Source organism: Seriola dumerili, unplaced genomic scaffold (assembly GCF_002260705.1).
Source record: "Seriola dumerili isolate Sdu_G_001 unplaced genomic scaffold, Sdu_1.0 BDQW01001387.1, whole genome shotgun sequence".
Lineage (NCBI taxonomy): Eukaryota > Metazoa > Chordata > Actinopteri > Carangiformes > Carangidae > Seriola > Seriola dumerili.
Genome location: NW_019175642.1, coordinates 848,116 through 868,129, shown reverse-complemented (window position 1 = coordinate 868,129; position 20,014 = coordinate 848,116). Strand labels below are relative to the sequence as shown.

At 39.5% G+C, this 20,014-nt stretch overlaps 1 protein-coding gene across 1 annotated transcript in view; it reads right to left on the bottom strand.

The window, feature by feature from the left end:
* Positions 1-1,097: 1,097 nt before the first annotated feature.
* LOC111238494 (leucine-rich repeat transmembrane neuronal protein 4-like) overlaps positions 1,098-20,014 on the bottom strand; it is a 53,481-nt gene continuing 34,564 nt past the window's right edge. The window contains exon 3 of the mRNA XM_022768037.1: positions 1,098-1,241. Coding sequence (XP_022623758.1) covers positions 1,176-1,241 — 66 coding nt within the window. The 3' untranslated portion in view covers positions 1,098-1,175. The remainder of the gene's footprint in view (positions 1,242-20,014) is intronic.

Below are 20,014 nucleotides of genomic sequence, written 5' to 3'. Positions count from 1 at the left end.
GAGCCAAACGCCAAAAAAATGCTTCATTTGGCTCTTTGGTATTTGGTGTTGAAAATGGCAGGAACACATATTCATAAAGTACAACATTAACAACATTACAATTGCAGAAAAGTACATTTTAGCCTTGATAGGAGCTTTTTTCTTTTTTCCCTCTTTTGCTTTTGATTGCCTCTCCTGTCCTCCAAATCAAACTAGATCGCCGCCGTTTGATTGCAATTAGAAACAACTTAGAAAAAACTTTTAAAAAGAGCAAACAAACAAACAAACAAACCAAAAAAACAAACAAAAAAAAAAACTCACCAAAAGTCATTGGCTGGGGGATAGTTTGCTTTTCCTCTGGCAACTTTTCACACGCTTCAAACAATCTTCCAGCTGCTGACTTGATTTCCACCTCATTCCTCTTTACTGACAGGTGCACAGAAAATCAGTGACTCATCTCATAATTTTTCCGCTCCAGTGAGGCACATTTACATCATCCTTTGATTAGTCTATCTTAAAAAAAAAAGAAAAAAGAAAAGAAAAAATATTGAAAGATGAAAACATGATGCTTCATATGGAATCAAAGTATGCAAACCCACTTTAAATTATACACAGCTGTGTTAGCAGAGTGGTCAGAGCTACCTCTTCAGTGCATTTTCAATAATGATTCATTGCTCAGTTTACACTTTTTTAAAGCCTCTTGGATTTTGTACAGTCGTTTGCCTGTGTTTTTAAAACAATGCCACGTTGTCCTCATGGAGACAATAAGCTATTGCAGTCTATACAGTAAGCTCACGTGTTGGTTATAACCATCCATCAGTGCTCATGAGTCTTCTTCCAGTGCTCTGCCGTTCACCATAGGACTGCATTTCCACAATGATCGACGTCAGTGTTTGTGTAGTGAAAGCGTGAAGAAATGCAACAAAGCTGATGACCAGTGACCACAGGTCAAAAAAAACCCCAAAAAAAACATGTTATAAAATCTTAAGAAAAAGAAAAAGACAGTATTATCTCCTCTTTGCCCTGGTCCATGGCTGTCCTTGTTAGCGTGGAGGACCATTTGAAATGTATTCTTGAATGTGAGTGATGGGAGTAGGATCCTGATGGGTTCTCTTCACGTGTCCCTCTCCTGTATATCCCTGTTTCACTGTGGTTTGCTGCAACCATCCAAAGCAGTTACTTTTGTTGGTGGGGGGTTAATGGATGGTAGGCACATCTCCAAGCCAGGCACCAGGTAGGGGGCGTGGACACGTGTACTCATTCTGCAAGGAAAGAAGAAAAAAACGAAACAAAACAAAACAAAGACAATAAAGTTAAAGGCATTTAACGGCTGCTCTGTGCCAGTTACAGAGGTGGTGGTTACAATGTAAAGTTAATTACAGTGCCCAGTGATTTGATAACAGTACAATGGGGCTGTGACAGTGCCAGTAAAGCAAATTAGGGTAAGCAATTAAGCAGATGATGAAATCTCATGTGCTTCTAGATAGCTCAGAAGGCAGAGGTGGATTCACTTCCCTAGTGTCTCCCACAGATTAAATGAAAACACAAAACTCTCCTAAGTGTTCATTATGAAAATGTTAATTAACGATGAAATAATCAAATAAAAATGTTCAATTGAACCTGCCTACCTGCACATTTTCGTCATTTTTATGTCGTGTATTATCTGCTACCATTGAAATTTCAATTACTGAACAACATGTCAGGGATTATATGGAATTATTATGGCATATTGTATTGTATATGAATTTGCAGATATTTAATGTAAAAAAAGCCTCTTCTTCAATCACATAATAGGCTTATTGAATAACTGGGGATAGGTAGAGCCACTAAGGTGCAAATACTGAAAAAGGATGCAGAAGCAAATACAAGCCATAATATTATACTGTTCAATGCATTTTCAATAAAGCCAAAATATAATACAGTAGAGTGACTGGACATTTGCTTACTTCTTGAATGTATCCTTAATGCCTATACAGTTATACTTTTATACAGAGTAAAAAATATATCTAGGGGGAACAAACAGGTTCTGTGCTGTCGCATAGCATATTTCCATCACGAGAATAGTAAATTAGAAATCATGACAAGTGAATAATTCAAGACCTTTAAATGTCAACGCTTTCCCACAGGTCAACTCCAGCTTGTTGAGATGTTGTTGCAAATTAGTAAGAGTTTTTGACATTCCCCTCCTTATTTAAGAACCAAAAAGCCTTGAATTGATCTGCACACTGAAAGAGAGGCAGAGGCACAGTCATGCCACAAAATCAGGTTTGCCTCGAAGCGTTCACGCCGTTGAAAACCTCTACTTTATGACTTAACCTTTAAAAAGAGGCTATTTTGCGACTTGGCTACAGGTAAATCCGCGATGCCTTAATAACACAAATGCTGTGGAGTTTTTGCCAGGCTAAGCAACTTCTAAAGCTTTCAGAATCTCGCTCGAAAATTACCCCGGCTCAACTTTTTTCTGCTGCACAGGCTGAGATTGTTGTCAGTGTGAGGCAGATCTCTGTAACACGGGGCTCAGACGAGTATGCCCTGAGCAGAACTTTGATTTAAATGTTATCAAACAGGCTGACAAGTCTTCACTCATCGCTTTATCTACCTCTCAGGTGGATGTGAGCGAGGAAGTGAAGACAGCTGCACAAATTGTCATACCTTAGACAATTTCAGCACAGCACAAAAAAAAAAAAAGAAAAAGAAAAAAGAAAAAAAAAAAACAGAAAACAACTGGCAGCAGAATCTCAGGCTGTGCTCTAAACACATGCACATTAATGTCAGCTCTGATGCGAGCAACGCGAGAGACGCGGAAGTGGAGGCATACAGCTCGTCTGAACAGGCAGACACAAGCTGAAACAGAATCAGGTGGAGGGCGGGGAGGAAAAAAAAAAGCTAAGATAAATGATGAAATTAGTCGATCATCTAACCACTTAATTTTTGTAATTACGCAGATTACACAGTGTATATTACAGACATGTTTCGCCCCATTGCAACTAGTAATGGAGCGTGCGCCGGCACTGACGGTGTTGTTTATCTGGTAATAACTAAGGAATTAAGCGATAGCATGGCAACTTGTATGGATTTCTTCATATATATTTTGTACTCTATTTCATTTGGTCTCAATCTCTGACATGTTAGAAGTTATTCAACATTCTCCTGGTTACAATTCATTTATTTTTTTAAATTTTTTTCTTGGTTCTTCACAGGCCTGGCTTTAGACTGCTTTGACTGAGATGACATTGAGAGATATTGACTGGTCACTAAATGCCAGACTTCAAGACTCATTACTGGGGTCCTTTATGAGTGTTCTTTAGGACTGTAAGCAATAACATGCACTGTTTTATTTATCTAAAACTAAAACCAACTTTATTTATATCTAGCTAATTATCTATTCTTACATGGACTGGTATATTAAAAATAATAATAATCTGCCTGAAGCCAGTATATTTTTGTAGTCTACAATGCTACAATGTAATAAATGTCAGTTTTAGATTTTAAAACTGGGGGTGCACTGCTTGTGAACTGGGTCGGGGGTTGGCATCGAAATGTTAGTGAAGTAACTGCTCTCCCTGCTGTATCCATTTTTTACATGGTCAGACCAACAAATCGGATTTATATAATCTTTGATTATTTGAATGTGGCATGTTTATGATTGGTCAAATCAACAAGGATAAAATAAAATACTTATTTTTTTAATTTTGGGATGAAGCGGGACGATTTGACGATTTTGTCGGAGAATTTGGTGAGGCATTTACCCCCCCCCCCCCCCCCCGTGCCCATGCCTAGACCCGGGCCCGGTTCATCAGCTTAAAATATTCGCTTTCACACTGTTGAACCTGAATCCATCCAGCGTGAGCTCAAATTAAGCAACACGGCAGCAGTTTGAAAGTCACTGCACATCATCTCTTCCATCTGAATTCGAGAGATGTTCTCAACACACACACCTTGGTGAGTGACTGCAGGAGTGCACTGCTTGTAAGACAGTGGTCACAGGACCGGCTGTTGTTCTCACAACAAGAGGAAATGGTTAACCAATTGTTTCACTGGATTCTTTGTTTCTCTTTGTTTTTGTTTCTTCTGTAGTTTTGCAGCTGTCGTGATGCATTATGTCGTTGTTTTAGCGCAGCTCAAATGTTTGCCTCACAGATATCTGAGCCGCTGTTTGCAGGAACTCATTATACTTCTCCAACATGATTTTCTTCAAGTGCTCGGCTAAATGAGGAGCATTGTAATTCACTCTGCTGCTCACACCTCTCCAAACACTTGCATTGCAAACAGCCATTAGTCGTTTGATGGCTTTCAGCAAAAGGTTAGAGACTTTTTTTTTTTTTGTTTGTTTGTTTTTTTTTTTTTTTTTTTTTTTTTTACATCACTTTGCATTAAAGGACTGGATATCTAAAGATGTGTTTGTCAACACACCCCACCCCACCAATCCTCATCACTTCTGCTTCTGGCGTGCAAGACCGACCGCTCGCTCCTTGATGGTGACAAGCTGTTACTCTGCAGTGAGGAAGAAGAACCTCTGCACTCTCTCAGTACTGGAATTTTCCAGTTGTATAAAGGGGAGTAAAAATCCTCTGCTGCTGTTTCTCCAGTATTGTTTTCTGGGGGCGACACTAGTGGCCTTTCACAACAAAAGCAATATTGCAGCAATATGCTGCTGCCACTTCCATGAAAAAAAAAAAATTACAAAACTCTAACAGCTAGGCCAAGGTGATGTCCTCGAGTTATGACACGCTGACAATGACCCAGGATGAACTTGGAGAACATTCTGGTCAGGGGTCCCTCCTTCCCACCGATACAGGGTGGCGGCGTGAGGAGGAAGTGGAGCTGCTGGTTATTAATTCTGCTCAAGATCACAGAGAAAACCTCTGTCGCTGCCTCAGAGCACAGCACATTCCAAAGGCATATGAAATGCCAGAGCTAATGTGATGTCCAGCGACAAGCCAATAGCTGTCAAGACACATCTTAAAGATCTGAGTCTGATTTATAATTTTGGAGAGGAAAAATGGATTCATTTACCTTCAGGACAAACACCAACTGTCCCTTGTGGATCTCATAACCACATAATAATCCACCCGCGGGAAGTGTTGCGTTTGCACACGCACTATAGCAAGAAAAAAAAAAAGGGCATTTCTGTCACGTCCTTCCCCGCACTTGAGCTTTTCAGTTATTGGAAAAAGCTCAAGTGGAAAGAACGCTCGCAGTGGTTTTGGATAACTTTCTCGTGACGCTCAGAGATGACTTGGCTGATGTAGCCTCCTCCCTGGTTAGTCCCCTAACGCGCTGTCACAGGAGCAGCAGCTCGAGTGGTGAAATCCTGGGATGGCTCGGCTCATGAGTCGAGTCGACCGTCCCCTGAAGTGGTGTGCATCACTTTGGAAACATAAAGCACGCCCTTGAAAGTTCATGATACTGTACGAAGGCTGTATCAGTACATGGAGGGCCCTCATATTACCGATACACCAGCTGCTGATGTTATTGGTCAGTACGGCCACTGGTCTAACCTGGTATTGGTTTAGGGTTAAAAAGGGATGTATGTGTATAAACCTTTGGCAGCACACACAAGTGTTTGTACACAAGACTGGAAACACAGGTGCAATTCTGGATAGAGTGATGCAGGGGAATGTGGATCTCTTCTACTGCAGATCCTCAGCTGTTTGTCCGTTTTGGTAAAAGAAAAATAGCTGAAAAATGCACCGGCATTTTTGCAACCACTGTTATTGCTCCTGCAAGTCCAAATAAAGGCCCTGCCCTTATTCTCAGTATTAGGTTTATAGTGTGAAACCATTGATTCTGATAAAGGATGTCAGATAGCACGGCAGGCAAACAGTGAGACAGGTCTCCATCCAAATGTAGCACAAATTTGAACCGAATTTCCAGAAATCCCTTAAAAAGTGCAAAGTATTTTCAGCCATTACTGTTATAAAAAAAGATTAGAGGATGCAAATGTCAAGATAAACAGCTGGCGGCACTAATTCTACAGTTAAGTGCCATTTAACCACTGCAGACAAAGAGAGCACGACAATAATGTAATTTAAAGAGTCTGATGTTTAAGTCACATGCATCATGTGTGTCATGATTTACTCATCAGGTCTGTTTCTATCACTTAGCACTTAGTCACATTTTTTTACTTTTATGGAAGTTTTCTACCCAAGTAAAGCATAACATTTTTTTTAAAAATATTGCATGTGTTTTTATTTTATTTTATTTATACAAACATAAAAATTAAGTGGATGGGAACACACTTAGTAAGACTTTGGTGTAATCTGACCTGTGATATGGCAGTTAAAAGCCTGGGAGATATAATCTTTTGTACAAGTAGTAGCCTCGGTGAATTATCTGTGAAAACTGAAGTTTATACATACGATAGACCCACACAAGTGAGTCCACGCTTTCACTGCTTTGATATCATTTCTAACACAACACTAACAATCTTAATTGAAAGGCAAACAGTTATACATGCTGCTCCCCTGCTCTGTAGCCATTCCAAAGGAAAACTACTTCTAAGACAAAGTTCTGGTCTTTTCAAGAACACAGGTTACATGCCCAGAGCTGTCCCTACTATCATCCACCCCCCTCTAATGCCTTTATGTGTTTTTAATTAGGACACTAATTAGCAGGATGCAAACACGATGTAATTAGTTTGCTCTCAGTCAGGACAGCTGGAAGTAACGCAGACATATGCCAGCCACTCTCAAAGGGATGGCAAGCCTCTTACTCCACTCAGGGCTCCAATTACCCTGTTCTGCCTCCCCACCCCGTCCGTGTGAAGTAGCATGTTCCCTCATTTCCCTAAAGACCAGGAAAAGCGAGGCAGACAATGGGAACTAGACAGAATGTGTCAAGTAGATTCTTTCTGAAAAGGAAAAAGTTAATGAGAACAGCGGAAAAACCGTCTGCACCGCAACTTTGGTGGTTGGAAATTATTACCATAACAAGGTCTGTGTGTATGAGCACGGCTGCTCGTTCGTATGTATGTACTGTATGTGCATACGTGTGTGTGTTGTGTGTGAACATGCATGTCTGTGTTAGATTCACACACTCATGTCAAACGAAATCATGACAGACATGGATCAGCTCTAATCTCCACGTACGATGCAGACAAAGGACAGATTAAAGCATCGGGCTTATTTCTGCTTAAAGGAAAACAACACTCATAAAAGGAAACTCTTCCTGGGGTGCTGATGCCTGTATAAGCTCTTGATCTCTGCAACACAGATACTTTCTCTTAAGCTCTCTCCCTCCCTCTATCTCTCTCTCTCTCCCTCTCGCGCACACACACACGCGCAAACACACAAACACATGATTAATCATGAGCAAGTGATATTTCCTAGTTAAAGCATTGATTTATTTTTGTTTGATGTGTCAGTGGCTGGTGAACGAATGTAAAAGCACGACAAAGACGTTCTACAAACATCCACCGAAGTTGGTGCAAAGTAATTGGGATCGTTTCTTTGATAACAAGGCAGTGCTCACTGGAAATATGTGGTAAAATAATGCACTTTCTACCAATGGTCTGACAAAAAGCCATTCATTAAGTCATTTTGTTTTCAGCAAGGTCACAGAACTAACACAACATATTATTGATGCAATGCATGCATCGTGGGAAAATTCTGTTATCTTTATCGTCCTTGTGTGTGTGTGTGTAGGCCTATCGTTTCTTTGTTTTTAATGTGACCTGTGACTCTCAGTGGTTATTTCCACAAACATGTCACGTCTAATATAAATATAAATGTAGAGATCAATATACAGTATAGTGCACATAATGTCATTATTGTTTTGTAATGCATCCCCATCTCTTTTTAATTATGTGTGTGTATATATATATATATACACACACACACACACACACACACACACACAGATTAATATTCGTGCTGAGAGCATGAATGCATGAAAATATGAAGCAAATGCAATAATTTGTCTCCAGCCATGCTTCATGACTTTGAGAGAAAATGCAAAATGCATCGATGGAATGATTTGCAATGATGGAAATTCGTCAGATACCAATGCATGAAAAAAGATAAAATATCACAATACATCTTTACAGTTTGCATGTAATCAAACAGAGGCTGAACACCATTCACTAGTATTTCATTCTGTCACATCCAGATCAGGGTTGGACAATATCCAATAAGTACATTTACTTGAGTACTGTAGCTAAGTATATGAAGTATCTGTACTTTACTTGAGTATTATATTTTTTAAAAACTTATCACTTTTACTCCATTGCACTTAGTCAGTGGAATGAATTTTCTTTTATTTTGAAAATGTGATGGACCGTACACTGTGTTCATCACAGGAGAAAAAACAATCAGCCAACTCCTACACTGTCAGTCATGTTGTGTTGCTGCGTGTTTGAACAGCTCAGTTTGAACGATGGCTACGTTAGATAAGATTCTTCGGCAGAGCACTGCGGCCTTATCTTAAGTCCATGTTTGAAGTTTTAGAAATAAAGAAAGATTCCTTTAGTTTTATGTGTTTGCTGCGTTACCAGGACCAAACTTCATTACTGCCTAAAAAAAGAAATACGAAAACGACAATAGCTCTTTTTGTTGATTAATTTCAGTTTTTATGGCCATTATAATATAAGCGTATCCTACAAGCTTTTTATTCTGCAGGTTCTACAGTCAGTCAGTGAGTTGACATAAAAAAATGCCATTTTGAATTCTGACATATTTTTAAAAGCACTCCAATTCTTTAACTCAAGTAAAGATCTGACTGAACAACTTTCACTTGTATTGGAGTAATATTTGACCAGGAGCATCTATACTTTGACTCAAGTAGTGAAGCTGTGTTTTATCCACCTCTGATCCAGATTGATTTGTATGTTACATTAATGACCTCATCACCTAATTCAAACTGTAAGAACAGCTGCAGCAGTAACAGCCAGCGTCCACCGAACTCTAGCAAATGCTACTTTAAAAAATGTTCGTATTTCTTTTTACCTCAGATTACTTTTTATTTCTAATTGCCAGTTGGAGGATGTCAGTGTGTTGGGTAGCTACAGTATATGTTTAACTAAACCTAAGTGTGTTTATCCTCCTACACTATCCTTTCCTCTAACCACACAAATGTATTTCAATAGAAGCGAGGATACACTGACCCACATCTAAGTGGGCCAGTGAGAGTAGGCCGCTCTAAAAGAACATCATTTGAAGTTAAACAGAGAGCGATTTTGTGCATGTATGCATTAAGCATGAGGCACACACCACGGTCTAAAGGTAGAGCTCAAAGATCTCCCAGAGGAAATCCAATCCACCGAGCTGTGGTTAGGAGCATACTGAGCATGTCCCTAATGAAATGTCTCAGTGTGTGCACATATTTATGTAACTGCATGCACATGCATGGTTATCTGTGCGTGAGGGATGTGATTTATGATGATTGTGATTGATGCAGGTGATAGATGGCCACATTAGGGACAGCAGGGTCTCCCCACACCCTCCCTGTCTCTCTCTGTATATATCATGTGCTGAGCAATAAATTGTATTCCACATTTCTGGAACAAAAAAAAAAAACAAAAAAAAAAAACATAAATAAATTAAGGAAGCAAGAATTTCTTACCCTTGCTGGATACATGTATCATTTAAGGGATAATACCACATTCTGCTTGTGTAATGGTGTAATTGTCACAGTGTCATCTATTACTCATGTTCTAACACTAACTGACTCACACTAGCCAACAAACTGCCATGTCATTAAATTAAACATCTTTTATGATCTAGTGTTTCTTTATTGTAGATAATCTTTGATAATGTTCTTTTGTTATGAACATCATCAAAACAAAAGTTCCTGTGCCTTCGAATTTCTGCTCCAGCGTTGCTAGGCAACATGTAGGCTAGATAAACATCAGTGGGATGATATCAGCTTGAGTATATGACTATGCCCAGATTAATTAATTAATTCATTTTTTATTGTCTTAACCAATTTTGAAATAGTTTTCATCAGACAGTTTCAGTGATTATCTCCTCCATCATGAATGCACTCAAAACTTCAGGAATACAGTGTCATACAGTGTCGCATCCTAGACAACAGGATATGAAGAGGATCTGTCCAACTGAGATATGATATAGATCACCTTAACTGTCCCCCTCTTCCACCCCTCACTCCCTCTTTTCCATTATGCTCTCTGTCTCTCTCTCTCTCTCTCTCACTCTCTCTTTCACTCTCAAACTTGAGAACTCTCTCCATCTGTTCATTACATCAGCCTCAGCAGTGTGGGACACATTTCGCTTTAACTTTTCCCCTACAGCTGTCCCTCAAACCTGTAGGACACCTGTTTCAATTAAAAATATATTACTTATTTAGTAAATAAGTGAATACTAATAAGGTTTACATTTCTTGGCTGATTCATGGTCAGGGACAGCTCCAACTCCATCATTAAGTTTGCTATGGCAGTGGTTCTCAAAGTGGGTTCAAGGAACCCCCAAGGATCCTTGAGGAGAGCAAAAACACTTTCTGTAATAAAACATCTAAAAGCAAAGATCTTATCAGAGTTGAGTTTGAGAACCACTGCGCTATAGTATATTTCAACAGGACAGATAGTTGTTCCCATAAATGTGGCTATTGTGACTCTACGGGTCATGCTAACCTTTCACTCACCACCTCTGTTGTAGAGATTTGGGGAAAGACTCGTGCAGAACAATGCACATCAGGGTAAGCTGCAGGAGCCTTGTACAGCTTTCCAAATAAACGTGACTCACACATGAGTCATTTCAGATGCTTGTCCGTGAGTCTGATGTGAAAGTAAACACAAGAAGTAGCCACATACTGACTGATTAAGGATGTACTGGGTCTTTCTGTCTGAAGTACCCTTCCATATTTATCTGCATCTGTTTGTTGGCTGGACTGGCCACTGTCCAGAGCTACATGGTCCATGTTCTTTGAGGCAGTTTGTTTATCCGTTTTAAACCAAAAACCATGCATATATTTACACATTCAGAGAATGCCTACACTATTCTATTGGCTTTTATTTTGAAATATGTACCTTTACTTCCGTTCCATTTGACTACCGTTCTTCATTCTTCAATTAATCCAGGAAAAATGAAAAAAAGGATGTTGCAAACACCAGAATTGGACAGTTTCTTCAAATTTTATGTTCTTGTTTTTTGTTTTTTAATTCTGACAACAAAAACTGCAAAACTGCTCTGTTTTTCTTCTTTTTTTGATTTTGGGGTTTAAAAACCAAAAACCAATCTGCCTGAATGTACCCTAATTCTACATCCCCAAATGTTCGCGAGGGAGTGATGAGGTTACACCATTGGTCAACCAAGTGTTGGACGTCTTCCATTGGCCATTGCTCTTTAAGAAAGATAATGGGTGTGTACAGTGGTTTTCATTTTCGGACCCCTTCAGCAACTTTTTTTTTTTGTATAAAAAAAGCACCTTACGACAAATCTAGCAACTTTGTGGACAAACCTTAGCTACTTTCCGTTGAAGAGAGTCGCCAGTGCTGCCCCGCGAGCGAGAGGAACACCTCTCTCTGTGTCCGCTCTGTTCAGTGAGTGGCAGAGAGGCGGAGCAGCAGTTTGTTACCCAGACGTAGGCTGTGCTCTGTGTGAGAGACAAAATGAGACAGACATTCTGGCCGTTATAAAATCAGGATTTTAGCAGCAGCAGAGCAGCAGCTTGGAAATGGCTCGGAGGTGACTGCATGTTGTCTTAATGGGCCGTGTTTCAGTGTCTACTTCATACTTGGAAAACTTGTAAATGAGAACAGCTTTATTGGTAATTCAGCTGTATTAAATGACTGTATATGTGAGCGCAGAGAGGCGGAGAGAAGCAAACATAAAGGGCTGAAACTGGGTGACACTTGGCAGAATGCAAATATGACGCAATGACGCCATGAATCCGCTAATTAGTAAATTAGTAAATTAGCAATTAGCTAATTAGCATATTACATCATCTAGCAACATTTAATGACTTGTCAAGCAGACTTTCCACTGAGCTTATTGCAGTGGTGGATTATCTCGTGTACGACTTTGAGGAGGATCTCCGGTCATGGTAGAACATATTTATTTGAACTGGAGTGCAGAGGCAAGAAACTAAATCAAATGGAAGGGGAAAGACAAACAATGGAGGCAAAGGCAGAAGCAACAATGCGATGTGTGTGACTCACCAACAATAAACACCTTCAGCATTTCCCATCACCCACTATGACCCAACAGGTGTCTACACTGCTGTGGAAAACATCCTATAACGAGGGGACATCACCAACTGGTCCGGAAAACTACTGTAGAGCCTTACAGAGAGAATTGGACCATGTGTTGCACACCCTCCACTCTGCTGGACCTGCACACCAGATGGGTGCAGAACTGCAGCTGGTAGGATTATGAATGATCCTCAGTACTCTAGCAATAGACTGTTCCAGCCTTTATGTCCAGGTAAATGCTTCTGTGACCACAAGTCCAACACAGAGAGACTCCGAAAAATGTTCCTTCCTCAGACCGTTAGGATGGTGAACTCTGTCCTCCATATATCCTCGGCCTTGTCTAGCACCTTGTCCTCTGTGAATCCACTGCATCGCCTCGCATATTGACACTCAGGCCTGTATAAAGTTTTATTGTATAGCTTTCTTTAGAGTCGTGAGCGCTGTGTGCATCTTGTATTTTATAAATTATACTGTATATTTTTTATATTTCTTTTTTTCACTATAGTCTCTTAGCTTTAAGAACATACCAGATTGCTTTTGCCTCCTCATTTTGTTTGTGTATGTGACTATTAAACCTGAATCCTTGAATCCTTTATAGGATAGAAATGAATTAATAATGTGGCTTTGACTGTGTGTGTTTTGCTAATCTACTGAATTAAATTAAACCTGGAAAATCAAGATTCTTGATTTTGATTCAAAAGAAATCATCTAAATCTGATAAAGATAATAAGGTCCTGGTTTTAATGCAACCAGATATACTACAGCAAAATCTCTGACAGTTCGCAGCTTCCCATCTTCTCTTTGCATATAGCACAACAGCCCTGCTGTGAAGCGTACTAGTGTAAGACTGACACTATGTTTCAATCCAAATCCTCTCTCTTCAGCCACATTTCTGCCGGGGCCCTGCTGGAAATGGAGCGTCACAGGGGTTCTGCTTTGGTCATGTCTGCTTTACCCGCAGATCCTCTTCTCTCAGCTCAGGACATCCCCCTCAGCTCTTCTCTGTAACTAATACTTCGTTTCTACAGCTGCGTTTCTGTACTTTGTTTGAATAAAAACAAGTTTTTCCATCCTCGAGGCCATCCTGCTTGTATCTGGGAATAGTGGGTCATAACTAAATAAGAGGTAAAAAAGCATCAATATGCTGTGTTTACTCCTGGCTGCAAATGTGCCACAGACCTGAAGTCATGTTTTTCTCATTTTCTGTTATTGACTTTTATTTTTCCGCGAGAAATTAAATGGATAAGTGTTAGACAGACTGTAATGACTTGCTGTATGAAATAACCCAATAATAACTAATCAGAGGGAAGAAAAAGTTGCCGTAAATTAGTATTGTGTATTATTTCTGTGGTCAGAGACGGTTCAATTAATCAACATTTTATAAGCATGAATAACTCATTACCAAAGCCACATGAGGAAACCAAGAGTCTGGTCTTTGATTTCATGTAATATAGCGCAAAACTATGCTGCAGCATGTCAGTCTTGCAGAAATATTTGTACCCAGGGATTTTAGAAAGTGTCACTCTATCTTTACTTCCAAAGACCGACTGAGTAAACATCTTTTATACGCATATCAAAATCTGTACTTGGTGACTCAGTGCAAATCAATTCAGGCCTGTCCTGATGCAACACAATGCATTCTAATATGATTAAGTATGATAGAATAGTTGTAAACACTTTTATTATTCCATTATTTCTACTGGACAGTATTTTGGCTGCAGGAGGGCATTGTTGGCGTCAGTAAGAGAGAAAGATGTAAATTAAAATGGACTCCTTCATATTGTAATAATCATGATAAAAACCTTTTTAGATGATTCATTACATTCTGTTTGGACAGATATCGGCACAATCTTATTTTACTAGAAGTAAAATAGAAACCAGACGACTCAAATTAAGCCTGCCTTGCTCATTCATAACTTTGTGCTGTGTGTTTCATATAGTGTATATGCAGCGTCTTCAGTAACTGATTCTGACCATGCGGAGCTCTTGAAAATAGTCTATACTGAAAGATTTTGATGGCAGAGTTACAGCTGGCTGTAGGTGAAGTGAACCATTCACAAAAAAGATGCTTCAAAGAAATCACGGGCAGTTAGGAGCCACTTTTAAAATGAAATGCTATAAATATCATCAATCTCAAGTCCTTGTCCAGGAGTTGTCTGCTCATTTAATGGTGATTTGACCTGACTGTGGTGAACTGAAAACTGAACGTATGTAATTCCTCATTATATCTTCATATGTGTGTACAATTAGACCAAATCCATTTACAAGCAATCATCCTAACCGTTTTATTCCTTTAGTACATGTCCACTTCACTGATTTGACATCTTTGTGGACAACGTTTGACTTTGTATTACGAAGAAGGTGGAGGGGTTTTCCTATTCACTTCAACATGTTCAGAAATCTTTGAGACTCAGCATCTGGCAGCCACTATGAAAATTAAGTTGGATTTATTATTCAACAATGGAAAAGACTGCTTACTTTATTAGCTTCACAACAGCCTCTTCCAAATGACATAAAGTGTAAAATTAGGTAATCAGGCAAACAACTGCTTTTAAGTCGATTACGCAGAACAATTAGTCGATTGGAAGAAAAATAAACCAATTTGTTAGATAAATTAATAATTGTTTTAGTTATTCTCTCTGTCTTAGTTATTCTCACTCATAAATTATAAATGAAATGCATTCATGTAATGCTTTGCTACCTTAGCAGACAAACCACTTTACATCTAATTCACCCATTCACACAAACACTCACACACTGATGGCAGCAGAGCTGCCATGCAAGGCACTGGCCTACCAACTGTGAGCAACTTGGGGATTGCCAACCCGGAGATTAAAGATCCCATATTTGACACCTTTCCAGTGTTTCATTTGAAGTTTTGATATCCATAATAAGATACAGTTGTGGTTAAACCCTCTGGAGTCTCAGGCCTGTCAGACACTTTTGAGGTAGTATCTAAAAACATTGCCACATGTGCTTATATTCACCACAAACTCAGCCCCAATAATCGGAGAGCAGTAAGAATGTCAATGTTCTTTTTTTTTGGTTAAATCAACTATAAACGTATACTTTTCAAAAACTGATTTTCACATATTCTGAGATATTTTAAAAAGACACATAATAAACATTTCTGGCCAAGACTTTTCAGGTCTGAACCTAGTAAATATACATTATGTGTACACATAGATTAAGTATTTCAGCAATGTCATGTGGTTTGATTACTAAGGATTAAGAACCTGGACTGACACTATTTTTTTCAAAGTCAGTGGCTACAGAATGAATATTGATGAAGTGGGTGTCAACGAACTGTTAATAGTGTCCCTCCTCACTGTCAAAGGCAATGGCCCATCAGCCTGCAATGTCATTGTGGCGCTCGCTGCTATTTCTGCCTGGATAGAAAGTGCAATCACATTAAATTACTGGATTAATATGAAATTTGAACATCTGGCACAAGAATTTCCTTCGGGATGAATTTCTATCTTCTATCTTATTTTCATCGATTCATTTTCAGTCCTCATCAGGATGCCAAGCTTCAAAAACAGTTTCTGTCTGGCCATCAGCTGCTTTGCACTTCCAAGGGGTTTTTATTTGTTTTACACACAGGTCTTGCATCCAGCCGTAGTCTTCACCCTGCAGTCGCCGGCAAACTCAGTTGCAGGAAGTGAAACATGGAACAGAAATATGATGCGATATGATGTGTTGTGCTTGTGCAGAGTTGACGGGGGTGAAATAATTCACTCACTCGTCAGAAAACATCCTCAGCGGGATCGAGTCAAAGCTCAAAAAGGCAACGATCTTCCTTGCTGTCCTCACTGAGGAGTTGTTGCAGACATCTTGTCAATAGGAGTCAAATTTTCACACGGCTTCTTGCCTTGTAATGACACAATGACGACTGCTGAATTATCCTGTCATTATCGTATGAATAGCGCCATTTGCAAATGAATGGGCCATCAAGAGTTGCTGTCTGACTCTGAGATTGAAATATGTATGTTGTTCTTTTTATTCCCCTCACATATTTCTACAGAATAAATTCAATGTCTAACTTTACATTTTAAAGTAGACGGCTTAGGGTTTCGGAGGATGTTTTTATTATGTTTTGGGGTCCGTAAGTCTATCCCATTCTCGTGAAGCGATATCTCAGTGATGCCATGCCATGATTTCTGACCCCAGGGGGGTTAAGTACCAAACATCAACTCAATATCGTGTTCCTTTTTTGGGCAGTTTTGTTGGTTACCAAACAGCTTCAGGTGCATTACCACCACCTCTGGACTGGAGTAGAGCCGAGAGAAATTAAAGACTGACTGCGTTGCCTTGATAAGATTTGCGATCTGGTCAACAGAAACTCATAGATGTGGCTCAGTGAAAATTAAAGTGTATTAAATCTCATCTGATTTTATCTCCAATATGAGATAATTGAAATGACCAGTGTTCAGACCTGGTATTAACATCTGTCTCAGGTGATCCAATCACAAGTGGGCAGCTCTAAGTTCAGGTGTGAACGCACCCAAGATGCATTGAGGACGCATTTGGGATCCGATCACTCAGACCACATTTGGAAATGGTCTGGGCCACATGTGGCCACATTCTTTTAGCAGTGTAAATGCAAATGCATCCTGGGCCACACTGAAGGACCGCCTACTCAACTGACGTCCTCTGACACAGTCTAATTAGTCCTGCCACAGCTTCATAATGAACCGACAATATTTCGCTTTTTCAAATGGATAAAACCCGAGACCAGCAATGCATACCTGTTTATTTGCATATAAAGTGGGAAGGTGAGATCTGATCACAAGTGGTCACACGTGGGGATGCATTTCGAAGTCAGATGTGAACTGACAAACTTAGATAATGATAGATTAATGCCAGGTCTGAACAGGGCCATGAAATCACATTTGTGCCCATTCATATGATTATTTCAGCTCCAGATAACAACCTGTATCTACTCATCTCATTCATGTAATCCGTCCACCCTGGAACAACAATTTTCTCACTCTAGTGTGTACAGGGCATTTGCATTTGAATACAATGGTGCAGATTACATGAAATCACAGGAGACCAGGCTCAGCACAAATGGTGCCTCATTCAGTTATATTTTTTGGCACTTGTTGAGAGAGGGGAAAAGAGTTACTCACACACTTTCCCGCCCCCCAAATCTGAAATGGCTTTGACCTTTTCATCACAAGAGCTGCTTGTCAAAAGATTTCTATTGCTCTGATAAGGATAAGGGTCAGATTGTATCAATTATTTCATGAAAATCTCTCCCTATTTCATGACATATAATTTTTATCTCAGTGCTGCAAAAAAGATGTCATTTTTCATTTTTTTGTGTAGGTCTGAGGGCCGAAATGTTCATGATCTCTCATTAGTTTCCTAACATCATAAAATTCACATTATACCAAAGAGGATGTCTCTAACAATGAAGAGACATGCTATGGAAATTCAAATATATCAGGACTCTGGCTGGGCTCTCTTATTTAATCCAACAAAACTGCACACAGTCTGGTCTTTAGACTACTTGGCCTCTAGTTTCTAGTATCCAGGCCAAAAGGATAAGCATGTTTAATTAAGTTTTATTTTTCCAATTTTGTTTAGCTTAATTAATTCATTAGCTCAATTTCCGACAGTACCCTGCCATGCTGAAACAATGCCAGTAACAAATATGTGTTTTTCCATGTTAAATGTCTTTGGACACCAGTGGAAACTATAAGGCATGGTTATTGTCTTTCCATCCGTTGTTAAAAGTTCTTCATTCAGATCCTGATCATATGTTCCAAATCATCTCTGACTTCCAGACATAATAGGACTTGATCCCGAAGAACTGCCAGATGGCTCCAGGAGGCATCTTTCTCATTTCCCTCCCTTTCCCACTGGAGTGGCTGTTGACACTTGCCAGAGGGTGCAGTAGTGCAATTAGCACCCCTACTGCAACTACTAGTGACAGTGTCATACTAAATAGCAGGCGTAATTTGACATTTACCAGAAACTGAAATGCAAATCATATCATGATCCTGAATGCGATACCTTGAACTTTTCAAGCGCCCAGGTATGAAACACACGAGGATGTTAACCAATCCGCATTTACTACAATGGAAAAGCCTAAAACTGGAAATAACTTGTATCTGATGAGTAGACCTGTTAACCAGGAGATGTAGGCTACCCATATTACACACAATAATGACAATAAAAATGGTCACAACCTTACTCTTCAGCATTAAAGGTCCTATATTTTATACTTTCCCATGGTTTTATTTGAAGTGTTGATCCATAAGAAGATTTGCAGTTTTAAGAACGAAAAACCATCTCAGTAGTTTACATCTCCTCTCTCAGGCTTCTCTCTTGAGCTCTAGTAACAACAGGTCGGTGAGCCAATCAGAAGACAGACTTTGAGAGACTGAGAATAAAAATATATAATTGCAGATTTCAGGTAAACACTGAGAGAAACCAAATCCTGCAAGGTTGGATGCTGGGTCCAGGTGGGCGGGGCTTGGGGCATGGCTGAGAGAGGTGACTGCTTTGTTGTGACATCCCAAAGTTACAGAAGTCCTGACAACTGGTTTTAAGGCTCAGTTTCTGAATACAGGCTGTGTTTATTTCTCTGTGAACTGAGCGCTTTGATACTTTCACAGTATTAATATAGAACCTAGACCTGCTTTATAATCGAAACAGACATGGAAATCTCACTTTATACAATATGGGACCTTTGAATAAAAAAAACGCAGCTCAACGTTTGTGCATAAACTGACCAAAACATCATGTCAAAATATGTTAAGCTTGGTTTTTAGTAATAATAGTATTTCTATACTTATATTCCATCACTACATCTTTCTTCCAACAGTACATCCCCTAATTTACAACCCAAGACGGGCCCTTGAAAGCAAATCTACATGTGTTTGCTTTTTAAGTGGAGAGCTCCTGTGTGGTGTTGTGTAGTAGGTAACCTCTTAAAGTGTTTCTCACATCATTAGTTTTTACAAGACCCAATTAAGGGAGAATTGAAGGGGAATCATTATATGACTTAATTAACTGATGTTTAATCGATAGCTCATGCAAAATGGCTGATAAATTGGCAAAAATCTGGCCACATTTGTGGCGCTATATAAATGTGTTATAGCCAATGACTGTATCTTTAAAAAAAAAAGTGTCACAATACATGTGATTTCAAGTCGATTTTTACATACAGGTGATACAGTGTATAGTATTATAATATATGAGCCAAAACATTATGACCACCCCTGTCTGATGTGCTGTTGATCTGTCACATACTGGCAAAAAAATCCCAGACTCTCCACTTATTGTCTGATATATCCCAGACCTTGACATGTTATTTGCGACATCTGTGACTGGTCACAATGTTTTGGCTCATCAGTGTTTGATTGAATTGTAGATATTTTTCAATTGTTTAGTCTATGAAATTTTAAAGTACAAGGTAACGTCTTCTTGTTGCTTGTTTAGTCTGTTCAACAGTCCAAAGACATTCGGTCTGCAACGATATCAAACAGAGAAAAGCAGCAACCAGTGAACGTTTGGATTTATTCACTTATTTGTTGTTCACCCTTAAGTCTGAAGTCAATGGTGCAGTACTTCACTGTTATTTTAAGGGCGCATTATAAGATAGTAGCATGCGCCTACATGGGTGGGTGCACAACTCACTGAACTACACACACACGCACACGCACACACACACACACACACAACACAACGCAACGCAACACAACACAACAAAACACAACACAGGTGCCCCGCTGATACTGAAATGGGGCGGAAGAGACAGAATGTATGGTTTCTTGGCCTACTTGCTTTTCGTTGTAGTAAATAAAACTTTCAGCCATAATTCTATTTTCCCCAGGGAATGGGAGAAATGGGGGGAGGGGACAGTCAATAAGGGGG